The sequence below is a fragment of the Somniosus microcephalus genome, chromosome 6 (assembly GCF_052327205.1).
Source record: "Somniosus microcephalus isolate GS21.2 chromosome 6, FLI_Smic_1.0, whole genome shotgun sequence".
In the NCBI taxonomy this organism is placed as follows: domain Eukaryota; kingdom Metazoa; phylum Chordata; class Chondrichthyes; order Squaliformes; family Somniosidae; genus Somniosus; species Somniosus microcephalus.
In genome coordinates this window covers 278,204,146-278,221,303 of record NC_140992.1, presented here as the reverse complement: position 1 = coordinate 278,221,303, position 17,158 = coordinate 278,204,146, and the positions used below count along the sequence as shown (strand labels likewise).

At 50.6% G+C, this 17,158-nt stretch overlaps 1 protein-coding gene across 2 annotated transcripts in view; it reads right to left on the bottom strand.

Annotated features, from left to right (window-relative positions):
• LOC147116754 (transcription initiation factor TFIID subunit 4) overlaps nucleotides 1-17,158 on the bottom strand; it is a 508,321-nt gene that overhangs the window by 113,681 nt on the left and 377,482 nt on the right. For both annotated transcript variants that reach the window (XM_085991896.1, XM_085991897.1), the window contains one exon: nucleotides 108-245. In XM_085991896.1, the coding sequence (XP_085848022.1) occupies nucleotides 108-245 (138 nt within the window). The remainder of the gene's footprint in view (nucleotides 1-107; nucleotides 246-17,158) is intronic.

Here is a 17,158-nt window from a genome sequence, read left to right as displayed (position 1 = left end):
AGAGAACCAAATTTTTAGCATCAACAAAAAACCTATCCCTGCAACCACACCAATAAGGTGCGAGGACAGAGTGCAGTGTTTATTATGTGGGCTACTGATCTGGTTACCTCGCCAGCTGCCATTCCCATCTCCGTCGCCTGCGGCCCCGGGGAATCCAGTTTGCGTTTCTTGCGCGGGCCTATCGCAGCAAGAGCCGTTAGGTTCGCATCTCGTTGCCTCATCTGTGCCAGCTCCTGCTGCTGCATCTGTGGAGGAGTAAAACAGCTCAGGTTAGTCCTTCTGTCTTAGCCTAACATTCATCAAATCAAATTAAAATCAAATCAACTTTTATTGTCATTGTTAGTGCACAAGTGCAGTACAACGAAATGTAGGCTTGCGGCTCCCGAGAGTGTACATTTGGATTAAGACATTTAAACATTCAACATACATTTGGCTTGTAGCATATTAACATAAATATAACCATAATAAAGTGCATTGGCAGATGTGCAGGCTTTAGAGTTTATTTGTGGAGTTCAGTAGGATTCATGGGCTAAATACACTGAAAACAGACACTGGCCAAGAAACAAAATGCACTAAAACATGCTGAGAGAGCACGAGCATCTATGCCCAAAACCAAGATCAATCATATACAGCAACTTACATTTACCGAGTGTGTTTAACACGCTGCCCATGTCCTAACTCGCACCAAGTCCTGTTCACCCATCACCCCTGTGCTCGCTGACCTATATTGGCTCCCGGTCCAGCAACACCTCGATTTTAAAATTCTCATCCTTGTTTTCAAATCCCTCCATGGCCTCGCCCCTCCCTATCTCTGTAACCTCCTCCAGTACTACAACCCCCCCGAGATCTCTGCGCTCCTCTAATTCTGGCCTCTTGCGCATCCCCCGATTTTAATCGCTCCACCATTGGTGGCCGTGCCTTCAGCTGCCTGGGCCCAAAGCTCTGGAATTCCCTCCCTAAACCTCTCCGCCTCTCTCTCCTCCTGTAAGTCACTCCTTAAAAGCTACCTCTTTGACCAAGCTGTTGGTTACCTGTCCTAATATCTCCTTATGTGGCTCGGTGTCAAATGCAGTTTGATAATCGCTCCTGTGAAGCGACTTGGGACATTTCATGCGCTATATAAATACAGGTTTTTGTTGTGAATGTCACAAGGCATTTCGCAGAGACAAAAATGAAGGACATGAAAGGGTTAGCTTAAGTGTCTGAAGGGGAAGTGGTTGGTTTTGAAGAGGCTTTTGAAGGTGGGTAGAAAGGTAGCAAGCGGGAAGGATTTAGGGACACAGTATTTCGGGAGACAGTTCCAGAGTGTACAACCAGGCTGACTGAAGGCTCCATCACCAAAGCAGCAGGGCACGTCAAGGCAACCAGAATGAGGAGAGCAGAAGGCGTAAGTGGGTATGTAGGGCTCACAAACAGAGTTAGGGTGGGGTGAGGCTGTGGAGAAACGTGTAAATAAAGGCAAGTACTTGGAACTTGGTGCGGCTATCAGGAAACCAATGGAGGTCGGGGAAGACAGGAGCAACAGGGGAAAGGCTGGGATGCAGCCAGCAGGGTTTTAATGAGTTGGACTTTATGTTGGATGGCTCTCGGGAAGCTAGCCAAGAAAGCATTGGGGAAGTTGAGCCTGGAGGTGATGAGGAATGGATGAGTGTTTCAACTGCAATGAGGGTGAGATAAAGGCAGAGGGCGCAATGTTGCAGCGATGGAAATAGGTGATCATGGTCGCGGATAATGTTCAAAATTATGAGGGGTTTTGATAGAGTAAATAGGGAGAAACCGTTCCCACTGGCAGGAGGAGGACACAGATTGAGATATTTGCCTAAAAATCCAGGTGGGAAATGAGGAGACTGTTTTTTATGCAGCAAGTTATGATGATCTGGAATGCGCTGCCTGAAAGGGTGGAGGAAGCTGTAGTGTATGTACCTTTAAGGGGAGAACTACTTTTTTACAGCTCCTGTATACTGTAGTACCGGCAGTGACCACACCTGTATATAAACCCTGAGTAGGGATCTGTACGTTTAGTTTTAGAGGAACCCTCATCCAGTAAATACCTGTTGATTGTTCCTGCAGTCTCGTGTCTAGTTATTGAAGGACACACTACATCAAAAATACACGGATCTAACAGTGGCGACGAGGCAGATTCGAACCTACCTGCAACTCTGCATTACCTCCCAGGGATTCACTCCTGGAGAACAGTGGAAGAAAGTTGAGGCCAGAAGCAGGGGCGTCGACCACGAGCAACCGCCCAGTCATCCAGCAGAGATTGAGCATCGCAGGAGAGGCTGTTGAGAGCTGGGCTTGGTTCTCCAGTCACGGTGGTCCAGCAAAACGGGCTGGCAACAGGTACGGCGCAGACCCTTCCCGGACAGCGGCGGCTGGAGCCGACCGACGGCACAGAAAAGGCCGAGCAGCGTCGACGGGAGAAGAGAGAGGGTAGAGCGCACAGGGCGCAGCCGGTGTTCAGGACCGAACGGCGTCGACGGGAGGAGAGAGAGGGTAGAACGCACAGGGCGCAGCCGGTGCTCAGGACCGAACGGTGTCGACGGGAGAAGAGAGAGGGTAGAGCGCACAGGGCGCAGCCAGTGTTCAGGACCGAACGGCGTCGACGGGAGAAGAGAGAGAGGCACGAAAGAAAACGCGCAGAGCGCAGCCGGTGTTCAAGGGCCGAGCAGCTGCAGCGGAGAAGAAGGGAAAGCGCGGGAAAACGCCATTTTGAGCTGCAGCGGAGAAGAAGGGAAGCGCGGGAAAACGCCATTTTGAGCCAGTCTAACCACACCCAGGGATGCCGAAGAGTGGCAGTATCACAGCGTTCGACAATGAAGTCGAAGATTGGGCGACATATGTCGAACACATAGAAGTGTACTGCAAGGCAAATGAAGTGCCAGATGAGGGGAAAGCGCTGGTATTGTTGAATTCCATGGGTGCAAAAACGTATGGCTTACTGCGAAACCTAGTAACCCCAGAGAAGCCAGTGGACAAGGATTTTGGAAACATAGTGTCAACCCTACAGAACCACTTAAACCCCACACCGCTGCTGATAGCAGAAAGATTTAAGTTTCACAAAAGGAACCAGCATAAAGATGAAAGTAATGCTGAGTATTTAACAGAACTGCGCAAGCTATCGAAACACTGCCAGTTTGGAGCGGGACTGGCAGATACCTTAAGGGACAAGTTGTGTGTGGGCTTCAAAGTGAAGGAACCCAGAAACGGCTTTTATCTGAAAAGGACCTTACGCTGGAAAAGGCTTTCAGCATGGCAGTATCACATGAAGCAGCTGCACGGGGCGCTGCAGAGATACAACGGAGACCGCAAGAATATGGCACAAATGAAATGTCATACGGAACAGTGAAGTGTTATCGCTGCAGCAGAACAACACACGACCATAATGATTGCTGGTTCAAGGACAAAGTGTGCAGACAGTGTGGAAAAGTAGGACACATAGCAAGAGTCTGCAGGTCGGGAAAGAAAACCAGCAGCAAGAAATCTCCACAGGAGAAGTACAAGAAGGTACATAAGGTGACGGAGAGTAGTTCAGACGAACAGAAAAGTGATACAGACTCCGGAAGCAAGGAGCTGGGTTGTCTGAAACGACATAAGGTGATCCAAACGGAGGATCACCAAACTAGACCGGTTAGCCTAACATCTGTGGTAGGTAAAATTTTGGAGTCCATTATTAAGGAGACAGTAACAGGACATTTGGATAATCATAATTTAATAGGACAAAGTCAGCATGGTTTTATGAAGGGGAAGTCATGTTTGACAAATTTGCTGGAGTTCTTTGAGGAAGTAACGTATAGGGTGGATAAAGGGGAACCAATGGACGTAGTGTATTTAGACTTCCAAAAGGCATTTGACAAGGTGCCACACAAAAGATTATTGCTTAAGATAAAAAATCACGGGATTGGGGGTAATATTCTGGCATGGATAGAGGATTGGCTATCTAACAGAAGGCAGAGAGTTGGGCTAAATGGTTCATTCTCAGACTGGCAATCAGTAACTAGTGGTGTTCCGCAGGGGTCAGTGCTGGGTCCCCAACTCTTTACAATCTATATTAACGATTTGGAGGAGGGGACCGAGTGTAACATATCAAAGTTTGCAGATGATACTAAGATGGGAGGGAAAGTAGTGAGTGAGGAGGACATAAAAAACCTGCAAGGGGACATAGACAGGCTAAGTAAATGGCAGAGATTTGGCAGATGGAATACAATGCTGGAAAGTGTGAGGTTATGCACTTTGGCAGGAAAAATCGTAGAGCAAGTTATTATCTTAATGGCAAGAAACTGGAAAGTACTGAAGTACAAAGGGATCTGGGGGTCCTGGTGCACGAAACTCAAAAGGTTAGTATGCAGGTGCAGCAAGTGATTAAGAAGGCCAATGGAATGTTGGCTTTCATTGCTAGGGGGATAGAATATAAAAATAGGGAGGTATTGCTTCAGTTGTACAAGGTATTGGTGAGACCGCACCTGGAATACTGCGTACAGTTTTGGTGTCCATACTTAAGAAAGGACATACTTGCTCTCGAGTCAGTACAAAGAAGGTTCACTCGGTTAATCCCGGGGATGAGGGGATGGACATATGAGGAGAGGTTGAGTAGATTGGGACTCTACTCATTGGAGTTCAGAAGAATGAGAGGCGATCTTATTGAAACATATAAGATTGTGAAGGGGTTGGATCGGGTGGATGCGGGGAAGATGTTCCCGATGATGGGTGAAACTAGAACTAGGGGGCACAGTCTTAGAATAAGGGGCTGCTCTTTCAAAACTGAGATGAGGAGGAACTACTTCACTCAGAGGGTGGTAGGTCCATGGAATATGCTGCCCCAAAAAGCTGTATAAGCTACATCATTACATAAATTTAAAACAGAAATAGACAGTTTCCTAGAAGTAAAGGGAATTAAGGGTTACGGGGAGCGGGCAGGAATTTGGACATGAGTCCAGGTTCGGATCGGTCATAGCCCTGTGGGTAGCGGAGCGGGCCCAGGGGCCGTGTAGCCTGACACTGCTCCTATTTCGTGTGTCTAATTCTGTTAGATTCAGGAGATGGTTCTGTGATAGTGGATTGTCGGTTAGGATCAGATCAGCCATGATCTTATTGAATGGCGGAGCAGGCTCGAGGGGCCGATTGGCCTACTCCTGCTCCTATTTCTTATGTTCTTATTATCTGGGTCACGCTCAAGATAGCAGGAGTCCAAGTGAAAATGGAATTGGACACAGGATCAGCCCTAACAGTCATAAACCGAAGGGACTACAAGCGGCTATTCTCACATATACCCTTGAGAGATACAGAAATTGTCTTGAAGACGTACACGGGGCAAAAAGTCTACCCCAAAGGAAAAATAAGGGTGAACGTTGTATATAACGGTAAGGAAACACCAAAAATGGACCTATATGTATTGCCAGATGGAGGTCCACCACTACTAGGACATGAATGGATCCAGAAGATACAGCTAGATTGGCATTCCATACAAGCACTGACTGTAGATGCCAAAAAGGATGACGACGCCACACCTGGACGACTGTCAAAAATGCTAACTGACGCACAAGAAGTGTTCCAGGAGGGACTTGGAACACTAAAAGGCATAACAGCGACGACCAAAATAGAGGAAAATGCAAGCCCAAAGTTTTTTAAGGCCAGACCGGTGCCTTATGCGATCCACCCAGCCGTCGAAGCAGAGCTGGAAGGTTTGGAACGTTCAGGAGTACTGTCCAAAGTGGACTGGAGCGAGTGGGCCACACCCATCGTTCCTGTAATGAAGAGATCGTTGAGTAATACGCCTGGGGAACCAAAGAAAGTTCGCATCTGTGGGGACTTTAAGGTGACAGTGAACCCAGTCCTTCACACGGTACAATATCCGCTTCCACGGATTGAAGATATTTTCGCCTCGCTATCAGGAGGGAAACGCTTCACTAAGATTGATCTGGCCCAGGCATACCTGCAAATGGAGGTAGAAAAAGCCTCGAAACAGTACCTCACAATCAACACTCATAAAGGTCTCTACCAATACAACCGGCTGGTGTTCAGGGTAGCATCAGCTCCGGCTATTTGGCAAAGGGCAATGGATCAAGTCCTGCAAGGGATTCCAGGGACCCAGTGTTATTTGGACGACATCCTGGTCACGGGCGAAAATGACAGTGCTCACCTTGCCAGCCTGGAGCAGGTGCTCACTAGATTGAAGGAATATGGGCTCCGAGCAAATCGCCACAAATGCGAGTTTTTCCAGAAGCAGATCTCGTATTGTGGCCACGTTATTGATGAAGAGGGGTTACATAAGTCCCCTGAAAAGATTGAGGCAGTAGTCAAGGCTCCAGCACCGGAAAATGTGTCACAACTGAGGTCGTTCCTCGGGCTGGTGAACTACTACCATAAGTTCTTGCCGAATTTGTCTACAGTACTACACCCACTGAACACCCTACTGCAAACGGGGGTACCATGGAAGTGGAATGACGAATGTAAACGAGCTTTCCAGAAGTGCAAAGAATTGATCACGTCAAAAGAGGTGTTGTCTCATTTCAACCCAGCACTACCAATTCGGTTGGCGTGTGATGCATCACCCTATGGCATTGGAGCGGTGCTGTCGCACAAGTTCCCGGACGGCTCGGAGGGGCCGGTAGCCTTTGCGTCTCGGTCACTAACCTCAGCCGAGCGTAACTACGCCCAGATTGACAGGGAGGCCCTCAGCCTAGTGTGGGGGGTGAAGAAGTGAAAAAGTTCAACCACTATCTGCACGGGCAGAAGTTCACCTTGCTGACGGACTACCAACCACTTGTCTAAATCTTTAATCCAAAGAAGGGCGTGCCGGTGATGACTGCGCAACGGCTACAAAGATGGTCACTTTTTCTAGGGGCGAACCAATATGAAATCGAGTATAAGGGCACGAAACAGCATGGAAACGCTGATGGGCTATCACGCCTGCCACTGCCTACTGCGGAGGAAGCACCAGCAGTGGACCCTGTCGAAATATTTCATTCGACTATAATTGAACGCTTGCCAGTAACTAACGCTGATATAGAGGAGACCCGAAATGACCCGACACTGTCTCGAATATATGACTTGACGGTGAAGGGATGGCCAACACATGGCGACTCACTGTTGCCAGCATTCTCATCCAGAAGAGAACAGCTGTCAGTATGCCAGGGGACCTTGATGTGTGGATCCCGAGTGGTAATTCCACCCAAGTTAAGGGAGAGAGTGCTCAATGAGCTTCACGAAGGCCATCTGGGAGGGGTAAAAATGAAAAGCCTTGCTAGGGCTTATGTGTGGTGGCCGGGGATCGATCAGCAAATCGAGGACCTGACAAAGAGCTGCTCAGGATGCCAGAAGGTCCAAAATGCACCACCACATGCCCCTCTACACCCATGGGAGTGGCCCTCATCTCCATGGCAACGGGTGCATATTGATTTTGCTGGTCCATTCATGGACTCAATGTTTCTAATAGCCGTGGATGCGCACTCGAAATGGCCTGAGGTGATCAAAATGTCATCCACCACCATGGAGAAAACTATTGCAGTCCTACGGACCATATTTGCCAGGAACGGCTTGCCAGAGCAGATTTGCTCTGATAACGGACCACAGTTTGTGTCCGAAGAGTTTCGAAGATTCATGAAAAGGAATGGGGTAAGGCATTACACATCCGCCCCGTATCATCCAGCCACAAATGGATTGGCTGAGAGGTTCGTACAAACCTTTAAGAAAGCAGTAAGGGCCATGTGCGATGACGACATTCCACTGCAGCATAAGATGGACAATTTCCTGTTGGCCTACAGAAATGCGACACATACAGTCACCAACCAGACCCCGGCCATGATGTTCTTTAACCGAAGGTTGAGATCTTGTCTGGATTTGCTCAGATCAAATGTACGAAGAGATGTTGAGAATAAGCAATTCCAGCACATCAATGAGAAGCCGACAAGGAGCTTCAATGTAGGGCAACCAGTCTTGGCCCGCGACTACCAAACAGAGAAATGGCAACTAGGAATGATATGCACACGGCAGGGGCCACTAATGTACACAGTGGATGTTGGGGAGAACATTGTGAGACACCATGTCGACCAGATCCTAGAGTCACAGGAACGAGTCAACCCCATGTCTCGCGCACCTGGTGATGAACCCGACATACAGGTAGCATCTACCCCAGAAACAGTAGCATCGGAAGCTGATGAACCAACTGACGACAGGGGGCCTCCGCACCAAGAGCAAGACACTCAGGAAAGGCGCTATCCAGAAAGGATCAGGAAGCCGCCCCAAAGGCTGAATTTATTAATGGACTATTTTCAATTAATGTGCATGTTAAAAGTGTTAATTGTTAAATGAATGTTATGGTACTGTCAATCTAAAAGGGGAGGAATTGTAGTGTATGTACCTTTAAGGGGAGAACTACTTTTTACAGTAGTACCGGCAGTGACCACACCTGTATATAAATCTGTATATAATTAGTTTTAGAGTAACCCTCATCCTGTTGATTGTTCCTGCAGTCTCGTGTCGAGTTATTGAAGGGCACACTACATCAAAAATACACGGATCTAACAGAAGCAGATTCAATAGTAACTTTCAGAAGGGAATTCGATAAATACTTGAAAAGGAGAAATTTGCATGGCTATGGGGAAAGAGCAAGGGCGCGGCACTAATTCACAGAATCAGAGAAAATTATGGCACAAAAGGAGGCCATTTGGCCCATCGTGTCTGTGCCGGCCGAAAAAGAGCTAATCAGCCTAATCCCACTTTCCAGCTCTTGGTCCGTAGCCTTTTAAGTTACGGCACTTCAAGTGCATGTCCAAGTACTACTTAAATGCGATGAGGGTTTCTGCCTCTTCAAAGGGCCAACACAGACACGATGGCCCGAATGACCTCCTGTGCTGTGTGATTCTACAAGATATGGGATATGGAGAACTTAAAAGTTCTGAAGACAAAAAACACGAAAGAACCCAGGATATTGGGCAACATTTAGTCGGGTACCCTTATTATGAAATGTGTTAGCTCGCATCAACATCCCTCCACCTGACCCCAGCCGGTTTGAACACCTGGGCCTGCAATGGACACCTTCACCACACAATCTGCTCAAGGAAGGTCCTCGCAGCACTCCACACTTGCACAACCACTAACGCTTCGAAAATATCAGAATAAGCCCTTCAGCCACTGTCTCTAAAATCACAATCATCTTCCTGGCTGGCTCTTGCAATTACATAGCTGAAAGGGGCTATGATTTTGCATTTAATGGAATCTCAGCTCTTACAAGTTCAGGCCTCTTGGCCTCTGGCCGCTCTGAATGCAAATGATGAAGTCCTTTTTTGCTGAGATTTACATTACCAGTGCAAATAACTCTCTCAGTGCTCGACAAAGAGGTGGGGTTTGGGGTGGGTAGGGCTATTGATCTTTTCCGAATGATGAACACAGTGCCAACACTGAGTGAGGTATCACTAAACACGACCGTCAGAAACTGAGCCACAGCTGGGACATACTGGGTCAAGCACCACCCATACAGGCCAGAGGTTACAGATTTGATACGGCGGATAGGGGAGCAGCAGGAGGACGACGGGGGAGCAGGGGGAGGAGGAGGGCGACGGGGGAGGAGGAGGGCGACTGGGAGGAGGAGGAGGAGGGCGACGGGGAGGAGGAGGAGGAGGGCGATGAGGAATGAGGAGGAGGGCGAGGGGGAGCAGGAGGAGGAGGAGGAGGGAGGGGGAAGAGAGGGGGAGGGTGATGCACTATCAATTGCTACGAAAGACTGGAAATTGAGAAAGTAATAAACAGGCTTTTATTACCAAAGAACAGAGCATGCCTCTTGTGGTTGCCTGGTATCCAAAAGGGCCGGGGGCTGCCGAGCAGCGACCTTTATACCCAGCCATGAGGGTGGAGCCAGGGGCGGAGTCAGCTGAGGCATGCACAGACAAGTACAACAATATGCAAGAGTGAACAACAGTACTAACAGTGAACAACAGTACTAACAACAGTGGTGAACAACAATACTAACAACAGTGGTTTACCACATTCACCCCTTGTTTAGAATTGAGTCCGGCGGGGTGAAGTGCACTAAAAATTCGTGTACTGAAGTCTATCAGGAGGCCTTGTAAGCCGTCCTGAGCGTCGCAGCAGCGGCGGTGATGGTGCAGCATCCAACGTTGAACCCGGTGTCTCGTTCAGAGGAGGTGTAGCAGGTGGCGGACCCTGGGGCTGCTGCATGCCGTCTACAGGGGTCAGAGCATGGGTAATGGGAGGTAGCGATGGTGGTCTCTCAGAGGCACCCGAAGGTGCGAGGTCTCGTGCGGGGACTGTGTCCTGGGGGTAGGCAGGAGTAGCGGTGGGTGGCGAAGAGGGTGTTTCAGGAGCACCCGCAGGTGCGAGGTCTCGAATGGAGACTGTGTCCTCCCGCCCGTCCGGGTACACCACGTAAGCATACTGCGGGTTGGCGTGGAGGAGGCTCACCCTCTCGACCAGGGGGTCTGCCTTATGGGTCCTCACGTGCTTCCGCAGTAGGACGGGTCCTGGAGAAGTCAGCCATGTTGGTAGCGAAATCCCCGACGTGGACTTCCTGGGGAAGGAGAACATTCTCTCGTGAGGAGTGGCATTGGTGGGTGTACAGAGCAGCGACCGAATGGAATGGAGCGCCGCAGGGAGGACCTCCTGCCAGCGGGAGGTCGGAAGGCCCTTAGATTTTAAGTTTAAAAGGACTGCCTTCCAGACTGTCGCATTCTCCCTTTCCACCTGGCCGTTACCCCGGGGGTTGTAGCTGGTGGTCCTGCTTGTAGCAATGCCTCTCGTGAGCAGGTACTGCCGAAGTTCGTCGCTCATAAAAGATGAGCCCCTGTCGCTATGGATATAGCTAGGGAAACCGAACAATGCGAAGAGGTCATTCAGACATTTAATGACCGTGGTACTGGTCATGTCCGAGCAAGGGATGGCAAACGGGAAACGGGAGTACTCATCAATTATATTGAGGAAGTACACATTGCGGTCAGAGGAGGGGAGAGGCCCTTTAAAATCGATGCTCAGCCGCTCGAAGGGGCGCGTGGCTTTGATCAGGCTCGCTCTGTCTGGCCTATAAAAATGCGGCTTGCACTCGGCACAGATCTGGCAGTTCCTGGTCATGGTCCTGACCTCCTCGATGGAGTAGGGCAGGTTACGGGATTTGATAAAATGGAAGAACCTGGTGACCCCCGGGTGGCAGAGGTCATTGTGGAGGGTCTGTAATCTATCAACCTGCGCGTTGGCGCACGTACCACGTGATAGGGCATCTGGGGGCTCATTGAGTTTCCCGGGCCGGTACAAGATATTGTAATTGTAGGTGGAGAGTTCGATTCTCCACCTTAATATCTTGTCATTCTTGATTTTGCCCCGCTGCTTATTATGAAACATAAAAGCTACTGAACGCTGGTCAGTGAGCAGGGTAAATCGTTTTCCGGCCAGGCAATGCCGCCAATGTCGCACGGCTTCCACAATGGCCTGGGCCTCCTTTTCGACAGAGGAATGTCGAATCTCGGGGCCCTGGAGGGTCCTTGAGAAAAAGGCCACGGGTCTCCCCGCCTGGTTAAGGGTTGCAGCTAGGGCAAAGTCGGATGCGTCGCTCTCCACTTGAAAAGGGAGGGACTCATCCACAGCGTGCATTGTGGCCTTCGCAATATCGCTTTTTATGAGAGTGAAGGCTGCACAGGCCTCTGCTGTCAGGGGGAAGGAGGCGGACTTGATGAGGGGTCTGGCTTTATCCGCATAGTTGGGCACCCACTGAGCATAGTAAGAGAAAAACCCCAGGCATCTCTTCAGTGCTTTCTGGCAGTGGGGGAGGGGGAGCTCCATAAGAGGGCGCATTCTATCGGGGTCTGGGCCGATGACTCCGTTCTCCACTACGCAGCCAAGAATAGCAAGGCGCTTAGTACGAAACATACATTTGCCTTTGTTGTATGTGAGATTCAGCCGCTGGGCCGTCCGGAGGAATTTCCCTAGATTAACGTCGTGGTCCTGCTGGTCGTGGCCGCAGATGGTGACGTTGTCTAGATATGGGAAAGTGGCCTGGAGCACGTTCTGGTCAACCATCCGGTCCATCTCCCGTTGGAAGACAGAAGCTCCGTTGGTGACGCCGAAGGGAACTCTGAGAAAGTGATAGAGCCGACCGTCAGCTTCAAAAGCTGTGTACTGGCGGTCCTCAGCCCTGATGGGGAGCTGGTGGTATGCCGACTTCAGATCAATCGTCGCGAACACCTGGTATTGTGCTATCTGATTGACCATGTCAGATATGCGGGGGAGTGGGTATGCATCCAACTGGGTGTAGCGATTGATCGTCAATAACTAGGCGCTGTTTTCCGCCAGTCTTTACCACCACCACTTGTGCTCGCCATGGGCTATTGCTGCTCTCGATAATCCCTTCCTTCAGGAGTCTCGCTACCTCGGATTTAATGAAACCCCTATCCCCAGCACTGTAACGCCTACTTTTGGTAGCGATGGGCTTACAGTCGCGGGTGAGGTTAGCGAACAAGGGGGGGGGGGACTTTAAGGGTGGAGAGGCTGCAAATGGCGCGCGGCGGGCGATTTAAAAACTGCTGGCTGCAGACCGTGAGAGGGGGGAGGGGTCCACCGTACGCTAAAGTGACACTCTTAAGGTGGCACTGAAAATCCAACCCCAGTAGGACGGCAGCGCAGAGATCGGGCAGGACCAGAAGTTTAAAATTTTTGTATTCAGTACCCCGCACTGAAAGAGTCACCATACAGTAGCCACCGACTTCCGCTGACTGGGCTTTGGAAGCCATAGAGATGCGATGACGTGTCGGCAGGACCGGGAGAGAGTAACTGCGCACTGTGTCGGGGTGTATAAAACTCTCCGTGCTCCCGCTGTCAAAAAGGCAGGTAGTGGCGCGGCCGTTTACAGTAATGTCCATCATGGACCTGGACAGTTGATGCGGGAGAGATTGATCCAGCGTCACGGAAGCCAGCGTATGTGCAAGCGCGTCGATGCGGTCGTCCGATGAGGCGGTGGTGGAGTCCGGGTCCCCCGTAACCGAAGTCGGAGGCGTCCAAGATGGCGGACAAAATGGCGGCGCCCACGGTCCCGATCCCCACGCGGCTGGGGGAGCCCAAGATGGCGGGCAAGATGGCTGCGCCCACGGTTCGCACGCAGCGCTGCTGGCGTTAGCGGTCTTCCCTTTGCAGGCGCTAACGTAGTGAACTTTCTTCCCGCAGCCGGAGCAGGTAGCATTCTTCGCGGGGCAGCGTGCTCTAGGGTGTTTAGCTTGGCCACAAAAATAGCATTTTTGTGCCTTGGACATCGCTGCAGCAGTCGGAGGTGGCGGTCCCATGGCCCAAGATTGCGGCGTCCACGGCGCGGGGCGATTAGGGGAGAAAGCGTCCATATTTCTGTGGGCTGCGTCGAGCGAGAGCGCGAGGGACACTGCCTTTGTCAGGTCTATTTCACCCTTCTCCAGCAGCCTCTGCCGGGAGTAGTCGGACCTTAGACCCGCAACGAAAGCGTCTCGTATCAGTCCCTCCGCATGTGCCGCGGCCGATACTTCCTTGCAGTCGCAGCCGCGTCCGAGTACCCGCAGTGCCCGTAGGAAGGCCTCCACTGATTCCCCGGGCTGCTGTCTGCGAGATCTTAAAAGGTGCCTGGCATAGACCGTGTTAACCGGGCGTGCATACTGCCCTTTCAGTAGGTCGATAGCCGCCGCGTAGGTCGTCGCATCTTGGATTAAAGTATAGTCTTGGTGGCTCACCTTCGAGGCCAGGATTTTCAGTTTATTTTCATCAAGAGTCACGGTCGAGGCTTCCAGATACGCCTCAAAGCAACGCAGCCATTGTGCGAATTTAGTCGACGAACCCGCTTCTTGGGGGTCTAGGTCCAGGCATGTTGGTCTGAGGGCTCGCAGCAGCGGCTGCTGCTCAGCGTTTTGCGCCATCGGTTGATCAGCATCCGCAGCCAACATTTAACTTTGGTAATAAAATTGATGCACTATCAATTGCTACGAAAGACTGGAAATTGAGAAAGTAATAAACAGGCTTTTATTACCAAAGAACAGAGCATGCCTCTTGTGGTTGCCTGGTATCCAAAAGGGCCGGGGGCTGCCGAGCAGCGACCTTTATACCCAGCCATGAGGGTGGAGCCAGGGGCGGAGTCAGCTGAGGCATGCACAGACAAGTACAACAATATGCAAGAGTGAACAACAGTACTAACAGTGAACAACAGTACTAACAACAGTGGTGAACAACAATACTAACAACAGTGGTTTACCACAGAGGGTGAAGGGGGGAGAGAGGAGGATGGTGAGGAGGAGGAGGAGGAAGGCGAGGGAGGAGGAGGGCGGCTACAATTAGCCTCAGCTAACTTAGGTAGGGAGAGGAAAAAACACCTAGTGAGCCCGTGAAGCTCAAGAAGTGGCTTGGCTCTATGTGTCTACTCATTGCCTCAGTCCACACAGGGAGGTTGGACACTTGGCTAATGAAAGGTCCACCAGCAATAAGACAAACCCTTGGGCAGGGTGGGAATAACTGAAACAAAACTATTACTCTCTCCTAGCATCCCACCCAATTCATAGTTTGTTCCCTACAATGTCAAATGCCATCACAATCCGTACAAGATGTGGATCAGGAGCTTCCCACTTTCTGCCTTCTTGCACTCCCAGCACTTGCTAATGGGACCAGACACACTGGCACGCCAAGGGGCCACATCCAGAGCTGTTGTGCGGACACCAAGCAATGCATCGCGTCCGATCCGCCAGAGTAACTGAGTCGGAATGTCAGTCAGAGCTGCGGCCCATTTAGATGCGCTCAGCCAGCTGCGCGCCCTGCAAACTTCACTCTTCCCACATTAAAACCTTAAAAAAAAACACCAAATCAGTCACGACTGTAGAGAGTTTCCCCACAAACCCTCTCCTGTGATCTCCCCAAGGCCATGACCAGTCCGCAGCCTGTGGTTATTCCACCGCCTCTTAAACACACACCGATAAAACAGTCACAGCTCAGAAATTATATTAACAATTAAAAGTGTTAAATAAAAACCATATTCATGCTTGATCTCTACTTTCTGCATCCCATGCCCACATTCTGAAGCCGTGGTGTGGAGATGCCGGTGTTGGACTGGGGTGGACAAATGTAAGAAATCACACAACACCAGGTTATAGTCCAACAGCTTTATTTGAAATCACAAGCTTTCGGAGCGCTGCTCCTTCGTCAGGTGAAGTGGAGAGATGCATAAAAACACAGCTTATATAGTCAGAGAATAATGTCAGATGTTTACAGGTAATCTTTCTAACTGCCATTTATCACACCTCGGCAGAGAGATAATCACAGCAATCAAAGGTGTAAATGGCGTCCAAACAGGTCAGTCAGGAAAACATTACATCAAAGAGCAATGAGGTGGGGTCACAAGGGGTCAAATGTTGCAGATGCTGGGGTCTGTATGAAAAACAAAAAAAGACAAAAAACATTTTTTTGCTGGAAATCACAGCAGGTCTGGCCGCATCTGTGTGCAGAGAACAAGCCAACGACGACTCGAGTCTGGATGACCCTACATCAGGTGGGGTTACATGTAGCGTGACATGAACCCAAGATCCCGGTTCAGGCCGTCCTCATGGGTGCGGAACTTGGTTATCAGTTTCTGCTCGATGATTTTGCGTTGTCGTGTGTCTCGAAGGCCGCCTTGGAGAATGCTTACCCGAAGATCGGAGGCTGAATGTCCTTGACTGCTGAAGTGTTCCCCAACTGGGAGGGAACACTCCTGCCTGGCGATTGTTGCGCGGTGTCCGTTCATCCGTTGTCGCAGTGTCTGCATGGTCTCGCCGATGTACCATGCTCCGGGGCATCCTTTCCTGCAACGTATGAGGTAGACAACGTTGGCCGAGTCACATGAGTATGTACCATGTACCTGGTGGGTGGTGTCCTCACGTGTGATGATGGTATCTGTGTTGATGATCTGGCATGTCTTGCAGAGGTTGCTGTGGCAGGGTTGTGTGGTGGCGTGGTCGCTGTTCTCCTGAAAGCTGGGTAATTTGCTGCGAACGATGGTCTGTTTGAGGTTAGGCAGCTGTTTGAAGGCGAGTAGTGGAGGCGTGGGGATGGCCTTAGCGAGGTGTTCGTCGTCATCGATGACATGTTGAAGGCTGCGAAGAACATGGCGTAGTTTCTCCGCTCCGGGGAAGTACTGGACGACGAAGGGTACTCTGTTGGTTGTGTCCCGTGTTTGTCTTCTGAGGAGGTCTATGCGATTTTTCGCTGTGGCCCGTCGAAACTGTCGATCGACGAGTCGAGCGTCATATCCCGTTCTTACAAGGGCGTCTTTCAGCGTCTGTAGGTGTCCATCGCGTTCCTCCTCGTCTGAGCAGATCCTGTGTATTCGCAGGGCTTGTCCATAGGGGATGGCTTCTTTAACGTGGTTAGGGTGGAAGCTGGAGAAGCGGAGCATCCTGAGGTTGTCCGTGGGCTTGCGGTAGAGTGAAGTGCTGAGGTGTCCGTCTTTGATGGAGATTCGTGTGTCCAAGAATGAAACCGATTCTGAGGAGTAGTCCATGGTGAGTTTGATGGTGGGATGGAACTTGTTGATGTTATCGTGCAGTCTTTTCAGTGATTCTTCGCCGTGGGTCCATAGAAAGAAAATGTCGTCGATGTATCTGGTGTATAGCGTTGGTTGGAGGTCCTGTGCAGCGAAGAAGTCTTGCTCGAACTTGTGCATGAAGATGTTGGCGTATTGGGGTGCGAATTTGGTCCCCATGGCTGTTCCGTGTGTTTGCGTAAAGAACTGGTTGTCGAAGGTGAAGACATTGTGGTCAAGGATGAAGCGGATGAGTTGTAGGATGGCGTCTGGAGATTGGCTGTTGTTGGTGTTGAGTACTGAGGCTGTCGCAGCGATGCCGTCATCGTGGGGGATACTGGTGTAGAGTGTCGAGACGTCCATCGTGGCGAGGAGTGTTTCTGGTTCGACTGGTCCGTGGGTGCTGAGTTTCTGTAAGAAGTCTGTAGTGTCGCGACAGAAGCTGGGGGTTCCCTGTACGATGGGTTTCAGGATGCCCTCGACGTATCCAGAGAGGTTCTCACACAGGGTTCCGTTGCCTGATACGATAGGACGTTCGGGTGTGTTGGCTTTGTGTATCTTTGGGAGGCAGTAGAAGTCTCCCACGCGGGGAGTACGTGGGATGAGAGCGCGTAGGATGCTTTGAAGGTCTGGGTCGAAGGTCTTGATCAGTCT